This window comes from Eucalyptus grandis, chromosome 3, assembly GCF_016545825.1.
Source record: "Eucalyptus grandis isolate ANBG69807.140 chromosome 3, ASM1654582v1, whole genome shotgun sequence".
Lineage (NCBI taxonomy): Eukaryota > Viridiplantae > Streptophyta > Magnoliopsida > Myrtales > Myrtaceae > Eucalyptus > Eucalyptus grandis.
The window spans coordinates 52,890,342-52,904,444 of record NC_052614.1 but is presented as its reverse complement, the minus strand read 5'-3'; the positions used below and the strand labels follow the sequence as shown (position 1 = coordinate 52,904,444).

Below are 14,103 nucleotides of genomic sequence, written 5' to 3'. Positions count from 1 at the left end.
AAGATTCCTAAATTATTATACTCAAATTCAATTCTTTAATCATCTAGTTTAGATTTTAAACTGAACATGTATAAAAGTTCACGGACCATATCAAAAAAATTAAAAATTTAGAGATCGCGTTAAATATATTAGAGATTTATGAACTATATTGGATATCGAAGAAAAGTTAAAGGGATTATTTGTCTTATTTTTCCAAATACACGATGGAAAAACAAAAATAATAGTCTGGTTCTAAAATCTGAAGCGAGAAAGTGAAAACTGAAAACCCTAAACCCCAACCGACCTTCGCTCTTTCCATCCGTCTCTCATTCTCTCCTCGAAGCTCGTCGGCAGATTCGCACTCTCTCGCCGCCGCCGCCGCCGCCGCCGCCGCTCCCATTGCCGGCGAAACAGAGGTGAGTCTCGTCCCCCTTCTGCTTGCTTGCTTGTCCGTAGCATGGGGAAACCGCTGGCAAAAGAATTGGTGAGTGAGTTTTCTGACCACGCGTTCTGATCGAGCGTAGTTGCGTTTGTCTTTCTTCATAGAGTCGTGTCGGATGGCCGTGAATCGGAGAGGACCGCCGCGTTCGATGAGGACGATGTGCCGGAGGATGAAATGAACGATCTTGGGGACGAAGCCGTCGATTCCGAGTTGGAATCGGACGAAGAAGAAGACGAAGAAGACGGAGATGAAGACGTGAAGTTGCCCGAGGCCAAGGCGAACGCCGTGTACGACCGGGACGGCATCATGGATAAGCTCGGAGACATGAGCTGGCCGCAGGGTGTGCCCTGGATACAGAGGCTCACCGTCGACGTCTACAGCCAGCAGGAGAAAGAGGTCGACGTGAACGACGACCTCGCGCGGGAGCTCGCTTTCTATACGCAGGCGCTCGAGGGGACGAGGGAAGCCTTCGGGAAGTTCGAGTCGATGGGGCTCCCCTTTCTCAGGCCGTCGGACTATTATGCGGAGATGGTGAAGACCGATTCTCACATGGAGAAGGTGAAGAGCCGGCTTTTGGCCGAGAAGAGGAACATCGAGGAGGCGGAGGAGAGGAAGAAGGCGAGGGAGTCTAAGAAGCTGGCGAAGGAGGTTCAGGCTCAGAAGCAGAAAGAGAGAGCTAAGCAGAAGAAGGATGAGATAGAGACTGTGAAGAAGTGGAGGAAGCAGAGGCAGAAGAGTGGATTCCCAGAAAACGATAAGGACGGCGATCTGCCCTTGGATTTCGAGGACGGGAAGCCTTTCGTGAAGTCCGGGAAGAAGAGGCCTGGTGTGACTCCAGGGGATCGATCCGGAGGGAAATCGAGGCAAGGTGTTGGCAAGGGAAGGAAGGGAATGGACAAGAAGATGAAGAAGAGGGAAACGCGGGACTCCAAATTCGGGTTTGGGGGGAGGAAAGGCGTGAAGAAGCAAAACACCGCCGAGACTACCAATGACTTGAGAGGCATCAAACAAAGTAATGCCTCCGGAAATAAGAAAAGGAAGAGGTGATTGTGTTCCGGTATCATTCCATTCTAGGGCTTCATTACGGAAGTATATGCAAGACAATTTTGTGGTAGGGGGATGATGCTTTGTGATAGCTTGTGGAGCATATATGACAGTAGCGCGCTCGTACTTTAGCTGCTAATGCAGCATATGAAGTTTGGTTTCACTTTTGCTTATTTGATTTTGATTATGTTAAACATAGCCTCCTATATGCAAGTCAATACTGTTTTTGCTCATTTTTGTCCACTTTTCTCGTGGTTAGCCTCATTGAAGTGTTGTGTTCTTTGGCTCTGCTCGACCGCAGTTGTTTTAGCCTTATGTGTACAGGCAACTTGCTGATGTCATTTTGCCAAGGTTGCTGGATGTTGTCTCTGATAAGTAACCTGCATAACAAATTCTGTGTGTGCTCACATCACAAATTAGCTGCAGACTCCTATCGGAACTCCTTTGCATTTGCCCCTGGTTTGAGCCTTCGATGATGGATCGATGTGTTGCTTATTGTGGGGATGCAGCAAATGCCTGTCAGGGGCATGAGGGGCCACGGCTTTTAGACACAACCGTACTCCGATCATCTTTTCATGGTTGTTGTAGTACCTCCTACAGGTGGAAAGATTCTGTTTTACCAGGCAAAATGTGACCTGCTGACCACTTCCACCTACTTCCTTGCATCATTCCTTGATGTTCTCTCATTAGTTTACCCGATAGCCAATTCTAAGGTCAGTTCGACAGGGGAGCTCGTCATTGTCTTCTTTACTAGAAAAGCAATCTTATGCTTTTGCATTGCATACAGATACTGGGTTATTCATCTGACTGGCTGGGCATTATTGGATATCTGAAATGTACATTAAGATCTCAAGCGGAGTTTTTGCCCCTCTGGATGATGAAGCTGTGAACCTTGCTGTCTCACTTTGGATCTAGATTCTCATCAGATGGGAAATCATATGTATGGAATGCAGGGTAGTAAAGCTGGTTTGGCTGCTCTTTGGTCTCCAAAAGGGAGTTGTTTTAAGTATGGATATTGGTGATTAGAGTTGTTACCAATGCAATTGGTCAAAGATCAATTTGCCTCATCAGGATGAAAAAACTAGAGTCTTTTACTAGCAACCTTTGATCTTCAAAATAATCGTTCGAACAAGAACCAAAGAAATGCACAATTTTTCACCGTGGTGACAAATTTTAACATGATCGTTCGAACATACCAAAAAAAGGCACAACCTTTACACCAATGTGTCAGATAACATTTTCCGATCCGTTTGTGGTGTTATCTTGGCAGTGTTATCTTTGTCAGTGTTATCTTGGTCATGTGTCTGCTCAGGCTTGGTTGACTTTCACTATGTTGATGGCTATTAACGTTATCCTTTCACATTTTTTACTCTAAGTACGGTCAATTTCTATCTTTATATCAGGCTTGGTTGACTTTCACTATGTTGACGGCTATTAACGTTATCCTTTCACATTTTTTACTGTAAGTACGGTAAACTTCTATCTTTATATCTACGTCATGGGCTCATTTCAAGATTATCAAATAGCCATAAATTCGTCATCATGATAAAACGACATTTACGTTGAACACTTTAAAAAGTCTTTCTTTTTTCATTTTTTTTTTTTTTTTTCTGATAAAAGGAAGTTTTACAGTCTATTGTTGTAGGGCCAATATGAAACAGAGAGTGCTTTTTGGAGCATAATCTATTGATGATGTGCAATTAGGAGTATACAAAATGGACTGCTCGAATCAAGAGCTGCTTGGACTGGGCTGGTTCGATCTGGTTCCTAGCTCCTAAAAGTGGAATTGGTGTTCGGGAGGTTCGGTTCTCGATTTCAAGGGAGAACTAGACTGAATAAGATTGATTAAATCGGATCGACTCCATATACTTTATAAAATTATTTCTTCAAAAAAATTAATGAAATGTGAGTTATACACTATCTCATCTAGTGGTTCTAAAGATTAATATCTTAAAATTTGTCACTTTTTCTTATTGCGCATGCACACACCGGTTCTATTGAATTGAACCATGAACCAATCATCCTAATGTGTAATCACAAATGATCGACGACTCCAGGCCGATCCGAGATAGGTTGGGTCCAGCCCGCACGGAATATTCTCTAACAGGTCTGATAGGTTGGCACGCGCAAGTCTAGGTGGCTCCACTAACAGGTCGACACATTTCCTTGGATTTAGAGCAGCTGGAAAATAGGGAAGTACAAAAAATCAGAGGATTTTATTTTTTCTCTGCTCTGCTGCTGTGGTTGAAAAGAGACTCAGCAGAAGCATTAACTAATGCTGTTTTCAAGCGCTTTTTTGCCTTCTCCTTCCTCGAGTCTAGAAAGAGAAAACGCAGATACCTTCTCTGCAGCATCTTGCCATTTCCAACAGTCGGAACATCAACAAGAGTGTGTTGGGGCTGCCCGCGTATGATCCAGCGTCGGAAATGATGAGGAAGGAGAAAACGCGCAACAAGCTCGCTACCTCTGGTCTTGCTCGTGTGTACAGCTGTTCTCTGGTTCTTTTCCAATCCAGGTACAAAAAGACTAGGAAACTTCACACACCCATTGAAGCTGAGCAACCGAGCAAGCCATTACACGAGGCTCTGACCTTGACTCTATCATTCAAGAAATCCAGGGAAAATTCAGAAACACCCCTCGACCTATCGGCGCAGATGAAGATGGGCACTTCTTCGATGCACATGTAAATCGGGCTACACGTCCACGGCCTCCACTTCCTCCCTTTCTCTCATTTTTTTTTTTTTTTAGCTCCAGCTTTATTTATATTTGTTGGGTCATAGTGAAATGGATGTTCTGCTTTTGTTGGCATTCTTCTTGTTCAATATTGTAGCGTAAATTCTATGCATTGGAGGAACATGTTCTCTTCTTTAGTTGAGCTCAGTGAATAAATTGAGTCACTCGATTGGTTTCACCATCAGCGTATCAGAGGTAATACCCCAAATCGTTTTCTACTTCGGTACTAGTTTTATTCATGACATAGACTTGATAGATTGAATAAAAGATGTGGTGCTTTTGTGGACTCTTGATATGTGTTCCCGCAGTGATTGAACTATAACTGGATGAGTTTACAAGATTCCTTATATGACTCGTTTACATATTTTTCTGGTGGCCGTTTGATTGTGAAACTACTAATATGGCCAAATCCGACTGAATGTGGAAAGTCCAATTTTCAACTAGAATTGGATGGTTCCGTGGTGTGGCTTTATTCATGATTGTCCTTCTTTGGCATGTATTTAATATTTCTGCAAAGACTTGTTTCACTTGGAAGCTTTTTATATGTGAATCCTTGTTATCTTATAGGTGAATCCAATCAAGTATAACATCATTTATTCATGTTTCACTACTCTATTGAGTAAGCAATGCCCTTCTGCCCTTTGGAGAGGTTGGGCTACCAAGTTCTTTAGATATGGTGCTCAAGGTGGGTGTAGATTCAGTCTCTATGAGTACTTCAAACGGGTTTATTCCAATGCCTTGATTGGCAGCAATAGGAGCTTGATTTTTTTTCTCGGCAGTGCTTCTGTGGAAGCATTTGCAAATGTGGCACTTTGCCCTTTTGAAGCTGTTAAAATCCGGGTTCAAGCACAATCCCACTTTTCAAAAGGCTTGGTTGATGGCTTCCCTAAAGTATATGCATCAAAAGGGCCTTCTAGGGTAATTTTCTGTGGCCTTAGTATTGTTTACTTGTGTTAGAGGTAGAAGGGACAGTCCAATGCTTTTCTTGCTTTCAGATTTTACAGAGGGCTTCTACTGCTTTGGTTGAAATCTTCTGTGTAATCTTTTCATTCATTCTCGGGCTACAGAGTTGGTCAGCTTTCTCATATTGAATATTGCATGTAAAAGATGCTTCGATGAACGGAAGCTGTTCTATGGGAGAGCAGACCATTCTCTTTCTAAGTGACATTAAAAACTTAATCCCCAACTTTGTTAGGTGGGAGAGCTGGTCTATAGGTGGTTGGTTTGTCCTCATGTTATGCTTGCATCTTTTACTTCTGAACGTTTATTGTCCATATTATGTTCACAATAAAGTATGGAAACTCACACCAAGTTGTTGAACCATTGGTGCAAGAAACCTGGTATTATTGCATATTGATCCTCTCTTAATTTTGTCCCTAGGCAGTTTCAATGGTGATGTTCTCGACATTTGAGCATTCAGTGGATTTCCTTTATCGTGTTATTAGAAGAAGAAAGGAGGATTGCTCAAAAGTTTAACAACTCGGGGTAACATGCTTAGCTGGATATGTTGCTGGATATGTTGGTAGCTTCGTATCAAATCCTGCCAACAATATTGTTGCTTCCATCAACAACAAAAAAGCTGACAGTCTCATGCCGGTATATGTTTGCAAGCAGTTATTTACCCTGCTGTCTCAGAAAAGTTTGATCTGATTTGTAAGTTCCAATTTTGCCACAGGCAATCAGGAATATCAAGGTTGCGAATCTGTTTACGAGGAGCCTTCCCATTAGAATTATACTCGTTGGACCCGTTGTAACTCTGTAGTGGTTGTTCTATGATACCATCAAGATTCTTAGTGTATTGTAAGTGCACACTTGCCTTTCTAATTTTACTGTTTCTTTTGTCATTAAATTGTCTTATTCACTTGTTTTCTCTTTATGGGTGAGTTTTTTCTTGGATAATTGCCTAATGTACGCACAAACAGGATTCTTCTACCTCTAATTTTATTTACAAGGTTTGGAGTTTTGGTCATACTAATCCTTGTCTTGCAATTCATTGAAGAGACATATGTTGTACATCCATCTGTTTGGATCTTCGGGATACTGAAATGGCTAACTTTTCCAAGATTGTCCAAGGCATGGATTACTTGAGTATGTGGCAAGAAAATGATAAAGTGAAAAGTTTCTCGTCCTAAGGCTTGTTTGTATCCTGTAGCAGCATTTGGATGCTTGTCTGTCTACTCGTTTGTGGACATCATTTAATTATAGAATAGTTCTTTCTCATTTAATTCTCGTAGACTTCAACACTTAACTTTTCTCTGTGCAATGACAAGTTGATGGTGTCTTGCAGGCCAACTAGTGGTGAAATCTCAACTGATCCCCCCAAGAAAGAATATAAAAGCCTAAGCTATGCCCAAACGATCACACCATTTTTCAGAGAGGTGGTGTCCACACCAAATAAGGAAATTACAGTCTTTTAGGGCATTCAATATGCTGGAATGTTACAATCATTGCAACTATTGAACAATTCCAAAAGACCATGAGATATGGTGGCAGCCTTTTATGCCATCACATATTGTGGCTTATAGCTCTAGTTCTAGATTTTTGCTCGACCATTGTTCTTGCTTTTAGCTCATGGAAGTTTCTCTCCATCATGTATGACGAATTCTTGTTCGTGCCAAGAATATATGGCTACTTGATAACTTTCGGGCGTCACATTGCATATCTAGATTTTCATGTACTCGTAGGATGTACTTGCTCTCTGCAGAGGCATGGAGCTTGGAGAAGTCTCTAAATTTTACTTGGATAATATTATGAAAGAACCGAATATATTTTACTTCTAACCCAATGACCACTCACACCCCTTTATTCTTACACATACCCTTCATGCACTAATAAAAATGCCATATGGGAAATATCAAGTTGTCCTTGGGCATGCAATTTACAATCTTATTTAGGGTTTGAGTGATTTGGTTGATTTTGAATGTTTTAAGTGAGAACTTAGAATCTAAAGAGCAATACTTTTGAAAAAACGTGATGTTTTCGTAAATAGGAACACAGGGATACTCGGTGTTTCGAGTATATATTTGCCACTTCCAAAAGCAGAGATACATTGGTAGTCAAGAGGCCAAAAATGAGTCATATTTGAAATTTTCCAAACAAATTCTGCAGTGCTCCGGCTTTGTATTTCCGAGTCATACTCAAGGACTACAATGTAAATGCTTGTTGCCAATCAATCAATGAGTATCTGTTAATTTCCTTGGAGGAGACTCTCCACAGTGCACCCAAATTGCTATAAGAACAACAAATTTCAATCTTTGGCAACTGAGCCGTAAGGCGTAAATATTTTCTTTAGGAGCTATCATACCAATTATTCTCTGAGAGAACTTTTGCAAACATGGATGACACCAAACTTCATACTCAAAAACGACTTTCATATTTGAGGCAATCTTACGGCAAACAAACATGACTGCAATTAGACAGCAGAAATCTGGGTTATGAAAAAAAAAACAAGGCAGTTTATGCAGACCACATAGGCACATAATACCTAACTGAATCTTGGTGGACATAATCACATACATCACTATAGCAAGATTTCTGCTCATCCAACCATCAGGAAGTACAGACAAGGTTATCCATCATCCTATTGTTAAATACATGGAAAAGGAGATCGCATGCCTGCCAGGATGATGGCCTCACTTGTGGAGCAGTTTTTGTGTACTGCAATACAATTTCAAGCACTTGAAAAGCTGCATTTTCTTCCCTAGCCAAGAGTAAGCTCAACGCAGGGTCTATCAACTCTTCCCAAGCCAAACCTTGCATCTCAATATGAGTCTCCACCCATTTGACCATGTCAATATCTAAACTAAAAGATGCATTTGTTGGCATTTTCTCGCTGACAAGCTCCATTCTGTAAACATCACTTTTCTTAGCTGCTTTCAAGGAATATACATACTTTGAGAGAAAGCAAAGCAACAAGTAAAAAGAACCCATACTATTTTTCCATATATTAGGAATAATAAACATTTAGATTGGAACGAAACGACAAAGACCTAGGAAGTAGCAATTTGAAAATACCTAGAGCAATATAGCCGTACGATCCCGTGAACCACGAATTGGACTCGGTGTCTAGTGATTCATAATTCTGGTTTCACGGAGAGTTTAGTTCACATCTGTTGATCCACAAAAATGGCACAAACTTCCTAAAGTGAACAAGAGTAAATTAAGGATTCTTATCTTGTGTAGGAAAGAATCCGGTTGTGATCGCTTGTCCAAATTGGGCAAGGACAAACCTTAATCTGCCTAGTGAAGAAATCCAACAAATAGTTGTTACAAATATGCTCTCTAATGGGCAAAGTTGAGCACAGATCAAATATAAACTGTGGGGAGCTGCTCCCATCATGCAAAAAGAGAAGAACTAAGAATTCAACTCTTTTTAAGTAAATAAGAATCGCACCTAGCTATGCGAGAGAACCTCTCTCTTTCTAAAACTGAAGTAGAAAAAAAAAAGTTGAGGTACAACATACGAGTTAAAGCATTTACAATATGTACAGAGAGGAGAATCGCTTATTCACACCTTGAGAATACCCGGTCAATGAGCTCCTCCTTTGTCATTCTAATACCATTATCTCTGAAATATCAAACATCATCATCCATATCCTATGAATTCCTCAATTATTTTAAAATAAAACCATATTCATCTATAAGCCATAATAGACTTACGTTATCATGATGGTACCATTGTCAGGATTTGGTTTAATTCTTATCTCCAAATCACCGATATCTCCAAGAAGAGCAGGCTTAGTAACACTCAAGAACCTCAACTTATCAAGGGCATCAATAACATTGCTGATAGAGTGGGGAAAAAGGAAACCAATTTCAGCCATAAATCAACAAATAAAGGCAAAGCTTAAATTCTTCACCAAGAATTATAATTTCGTTCCACATATCATGATGGTGAAATGCTCACCTGACAAACTATAAAAGAAACACTTCCTAGTGGTTGTATAAATTGTGGAATATCAAATCCAATAGATGATTGACCTGCAAAAGATGCAAAGTTTAAATTTATCATCATAGAAATGGAGGTGCAGTCCTAAACGATCGGAATACAATCTAAAAGTCACATTGAGATCACAGGTTCTTCAAAACAATCAAGCAATCATAATACATTTCTAAGTAAATCATTGTGTACAAAAATTGTCACTTTAAATTGTTCTGCATGCCGATCTCCTTCAATATTTCACAATCTTCAGCAACAATCACTTTGAAAAAATAATCAAGCTTCCATTTCCAATAATCAATTATACTCTCAATTGTCATTAATAAAAGTAGCAGCATAGAAGTGCTTACGGGAAATGACCTTTGGCCTAGTCTTGAACAATATCTTATGCCTAATAATGCCAACAACTCCTAGCTCAACCTTTGATGAATCGGCTAACTCAATATTAGAGCTTTGCTCTGCATCCGCGAGTTTTACTTTCTTCAATACTAGAAATGGTTTCATCAGCGGCACTTCTGAGCCCATTAATTCATGATAGCCAATAGTAAAGTGTAGACTTTTTGAAGAGAAACCCCAATAAAGCAAACTTAAATTTTGGTATGCTAAGACAAAAGAATTATGACAGGACTGAACTCTTGAAAACAAAATGAAAAGCCATAGATAGTTTTCCTGTTAGAAAGATCATCGTATACTCAAAATTAGATTAAATTTAATCAACAAAAGTAATCCAACCAACAGTTTTGGAATAACAAATAAATGTAACAGATAAGCAACAAGCTTTGTAACAGAACTAGCAACAACCTTTTTAGTTTATTTAATAGATCCACTTAGTTGCAAAATATTGAAAGAAAAAACCTTATTAGCAGGTCACACAACCAACAAACCTCCTAGCTACAAAAAAAAAAAAAAAAACTCTTATTGTCGATCATATCTATGTTATTATCTTATTAAGGCAAGGAGTTTAATCGAAACTCTGACCAAAGGCGTTGGACTTCATCTTTGGCAATGCCAGTCAATGTTGGCCGATCTTCATCTCCACTGAACAACACCTAGTCACTCGTTGGACTATCACCGAACCAAACTTCGTCGACCGCCGCAGGAAAAAGCCAAAACAGAGTAAACCCAGAATTGAAGAAAGTGGACCTAGTTCAGGCATCTCGTCGAATGGATGGTGGGCGACTCAACTAGATTGTTTAGGCTCAAAATTTAGACAATAAATCACGCTAACTACACATAAACATCACAAACATCACATATTTTGGGACACGACACTTCACTGGTTTCATCCTTAAGTGAACAGGAGTAGCATGGCGATTCTTACCTTTTGTGGGAGAGAATCCGCTAGCGATGACAAGGGGATACGCTAATCTGTCTAGTGAAGACACGCGAGCGACCTGTGAAGGCGGAGAGGCTCGAGACCCAGCAGTCGCAAGCTTCTTCTGCTTTGGCTTCAAAATCAAGAATGACCCACTCGCGGTTTCTATTGCCCGAGCCAGAAAAGCAACGACCCCGACAAGCGAAGCGAGCGGCGTGCGAAGGCGAAGAGGGCTCAGGACCCAGCACTTGAAAACTCCTTCCGCTTCGGTGCCAACGCGGCCGAGCCCGAAAATGAAACCGACCCACTCGCAGATTATATCGCCGGAACCAGAAAGGCGACGATGGCGACAAACGAAGCGAGCTGCGTGTGAGGGCCGAGAGGACTCGCGACCCAGTAACTGCAAATTTCTTCCGCATTGCTGAGGACGTGCCTGACCCAAAATCGAAACCGAAGTGGACTCGCGGTTTCTATCGTCAAAGCCCGAAAGGCGACGATGGCGACGAACGAACTCGAAGTGGAAGAAAGAGCGCAAGAGCAAGAGGGCGAGGGCGTGAGGGCTTGAGGTGAGTGAGGACCGGGAAGGAAGATGAAGAGCTCCATGCTCAAACGTGAAAAAAGACCTGGGCAACAGAGAGAGACAGAGGAGCCATTAATGGCCGCTCAGCCTACTGCCGCCTGCAACTGAGACAACTAGCCCTAGAGGAGAGAGAAAGTATTTTTTTTTATTCCAGCTTCAGGTGATGACACGTGTCATTCATTAGTGGACCCACATAAATCTATGCCAGGTAGGCGGAGGAGATGACGCTTACGAACCACTGAATAAGTATTGTTACGCGGCGCTTGCTATATATTTTCTCCAAGTCCAGAGGGAGAGATATCCGAGAAGAGAAGCGAGAGAGGCCATTATTAGTTCCGATCAAATGGAGCGAAGGGTGCTGGAAGCAGCTCGAGAGGGCAATATCCATGAGCTGACAGACTTGATCGGCAGCAACGAGCTCATCCTCGAGGAGATGGCTCTCAAAGAAGCCGGTCACACGCTGCTGCACGTCGCTTGTTTGGGCGGCCATTTGGAGGTCGTCCGAGAGCTCCTGAAGCATATGCCAAAGTTTGCCGAAAAAGTGGACCGGGATGGGTTCAGCCCGCTGCACATCACAGCAGCTCGCGGTGACGTTGAGATTGCGGAGGAGCTCTTGAAAGTTGGTACACACCTGTGCTCCGTGAAGGGTTGGGAGAGAAGAATCCCTTTGCATTATGCCATCATCAACGGGGAGGTTGATGTCATGGAGATACTGCTATCCACTTCACCCGAGTCTGTTGAAGAGAAAACCGCTCGAGAGGAGACCGCGCTTCACCTCGCTGTGAAGAACAACCGGTTTAAAGTGCTCGTTCGGTTGGTGGAGCATCTGAAGCAGCACAAGAAGGAGCAGGTGATCAATTGGAAAGACCACCAAGGCAACACTGCCTTGCATCTCGCTGCTGCCAGCAAAAATTTCGAGGCAAAGTCTTGTGGTTCCCTTATTTTATCGCACTTTTTCTTCTACATCACTTCACTGAGGGTGTTAATTTGGTATCCTAGCATATGCGAAAATCTTCCATGCAAAGGAATTTATTTGATCATCATGGGAATATAAGATATTTTGTCTATACAAAAAATAACTAAATTCTGTAGTATCTTAATGTCTAAAAATCAATGAGGATAAACAAAGATGAGAAAGAGTTGCAGGTGGTCGACTTCCTGCTTCGTGGGCATGCTCTGGAGTGCGAGGTCGTGGAGGTGAACGCCCCGAACGAGAGTGGCTTGACGCCACTAGATGTCTCAACTACTCCCTCGCAAAGGGGAGCACAAGATAGAGAGATCACAGAAATTCTCACACGAGCAGGAGCCAAACACGGAGCTTCAAGACCAGTCTCGGGGGACGACGACGATATCGAGGCAGGTAACGGTCATCAATCAGATGGGGAACCAGTCTCAAATGCTCCTCAGCCATCATCACGTTTGACAATTAAGAATTCGAACAAAGATGATGGAGAGAGGTGGGGCAAGATTGAGGCCCTGCTGGTCGTTGCAGGGCTCATCGCCAACGCGACCTACCAATCCGTGCTTCAGCCTCCAAGCATTGTGGAACTTATCAAGATCGACAATACTTCCAGGGGATCCAACGACAGTACTGCCCCTGCCTCTGCCCCTGCACTGGAGATAAAGGAGAACATACCTGATGGCTCGAGACTGGTGTACACCATTTTCCTGGGAGGCAACACATTTGGATTCTTGGTGTCGATCCAGATAATCATTTACCTCACCAAAATGATCCAAGACAAAAAGAAACGACAAGACAAAAATATCCAAATGGTCCAAGAAGAAGAGAACCAAGAACGGTACATCTTCGGGTTGATTATGCTATCTATGATCGCAATGGTTCTAACTTACTTTTGCTTCACGTTATCCCTGCTGATCATATCAACGAGTGGTGCTAGTGTGAAAACCACTGTCCTGCACTCGTTGCCTCTTATGATAGCAGATTTTTCTTCTACTGATACAGAAGGGGCTGGTGAAAATTTTAGAAATTTTCTTGGAACCGCTCTTTCGATTCTTGGGCCGTTTGCCCAATAGTAACTAGGACCAAAGTCTTGGTTGTCAATGATGGTGGTGTTTCTCTTTCCTTGAGGTTGAGCTAAGACATGCGAGCCTTTAGCAGTATATAATTGGAGTTTGTTTGATGAGGTCAGGTATTAGATTGATGTCCCTGATTCTCTGTAGTTGAGTGTGTGATGTCTGCAAGTGATCCACTGTAATATATCTTCCTAATAAATTGTGTTGTGAGTTTATGACATTTGTAACTTCATGAATAATGGTTGAGATTTTGAGACGCGCTTCGCGAGTTCTGTTCTATGTACTCATTTGGTCTTTGCTGCTTCAGATGGATTGGCCATGATGTAATACATCTTTGTGAGGTTGAGAATTAATTTTCTGCTAGAGCAGGTGGAAGAATTAATGGAGATCAAGCAAGGAAATAGAAAAAAAGAACATAATGGAGGTGGCAAAGAAGGAAGAAGAAGAAGAAATAGAACATAAGGAACTAGAAAGAACATAGGTTTTTTTTTTTTTTATTAAAAATATCTAATTGAGCTGAAATTGCAAATCATCAATGACGAAGTGCATATAGAATTGGCACATTAAACTTTAGCAGCAACGTTGGATGGAGAGTTAACATGGGGCTATATTTTCGATAAAAAACATGAATATTGATGATTTTTTTATAAAATTAAAAAAAGTTGGAAACAGAATTGAGATCCAATTAAAAGTTGGTGCTTTTTAAGTGAATTGGGGCTTTAAAATAGGTAAACTAATAAACTTATAAAAAAGAACACTCAGTAAATCTACGAGCTTTTCAAACGTTGAAAGAAATAGACAATCTGTCTCGATAATATAATATAAAACGAGTCTCACGTCATGATTGCGGATGAACTTATCTTATTTTTTCTCCTCACAATAAGATGGTACTTAGTTCTGAGCTCCGTCAACCATAGAGAAAGGTGCTTTCATAAGTGCTGTCCATTCCACAATTTTAGGAGTACAAAATTAACTTTCATCCAATTTCCACATGCAAGGAGTTTCAAAGTTAACAAACCCAATCTAGCACTAAGGTG

General features: G+C 41.4%; 2 protein-coding genes and 1 long non-coding RNA gene across 4 annotated transcripts; all 3 read left to right on the top strand.

The window, feature by feature from the left end:
* Positions 1-235: 235 nt before the first annotated feature.
* On the top strand, positions 236-1,801 carry LOC104444486 (probable rRNA-processing protein EBP2 homolog). 2 transcript variants are annotated; one of them, XM_010058157.3, is made up of 2 exons: positions 236-395; positions 526-1,801. In XM_010058157.3, the coding sequence occupies exon 2, from the start codon at positions 596-598 to the stop codon at positions 1,466-1,468; it is 873 nt and encodes a 290-aa protein (XP_010056459.2). In that variant the 5' UTR covers positions 236-395; positions 526-595; the 3' UTR covers positions 1,469-1,801. The 2 variants fall into 2 exon arrangements, with proteins under 2 accessions (XP_010056459.2, XP_018730705.2); XM_018875160.2 differs by having other exon boundaries at positions 257-395; positions 504-1,801.
* A 1,889-nt stretch (positions 1,802-3,690) lies between these two features.
* On the top strand, positions 3,691-6,167 carry LOC108959436. The gene is made up of 2 exons (XR_001986987.2): positions 3,691-5,794; positions 5,874-6,167. It is a non-coding gene; the product is annotated as an uncharacterized LOC108959436 (long non-coding RNA).
* Positions 6,168-11,375: 5,208 nt separating this feature from the next.
* LOC104446396 (ankyrin repeat-containing protein BDA1) lies at positions 11,376-13,066 on the top strand. The gene is made up of 2 exons (XM_039309778.1): positions 11,376-11,882; positions 12,179-13,066. The coding sequence occupies exons 1-2, from the start codon at positions 11,376-11,378 to the stop codon at positions 13,064-13,066; spliced, it is 1,395 nt and encodes a 464-aa protein (XP_039165712.1).
* Positions 13,067-14,103: the final 1,037 nt, after the last annotated feature.

Bases quoted from the DNA above. Each gene is read 5' to 3' on its own strand.
- LOC104444486 (XM_010058157.3), top strand. From the start codon at position 596: ATGAACGATCTTGGGGACGAAGCCGTCGATTCCGAGTTGGAATCGGAC.
- LOC104446396 (XM_039309778.1), top strand. From the start codon at position 11,376: ATGGAGCGAAGGGTGCTGGAAGCAGCTCGAGAGGGCAATATCCATGAG. The intron at 11,883-12,178 runs GTGATCAATTGG...AAAGAGTTGCAG, and splicing joins AGCAGCACAAGAAGGAGCAG to GTGGTCGACTTCCTGCTTCG.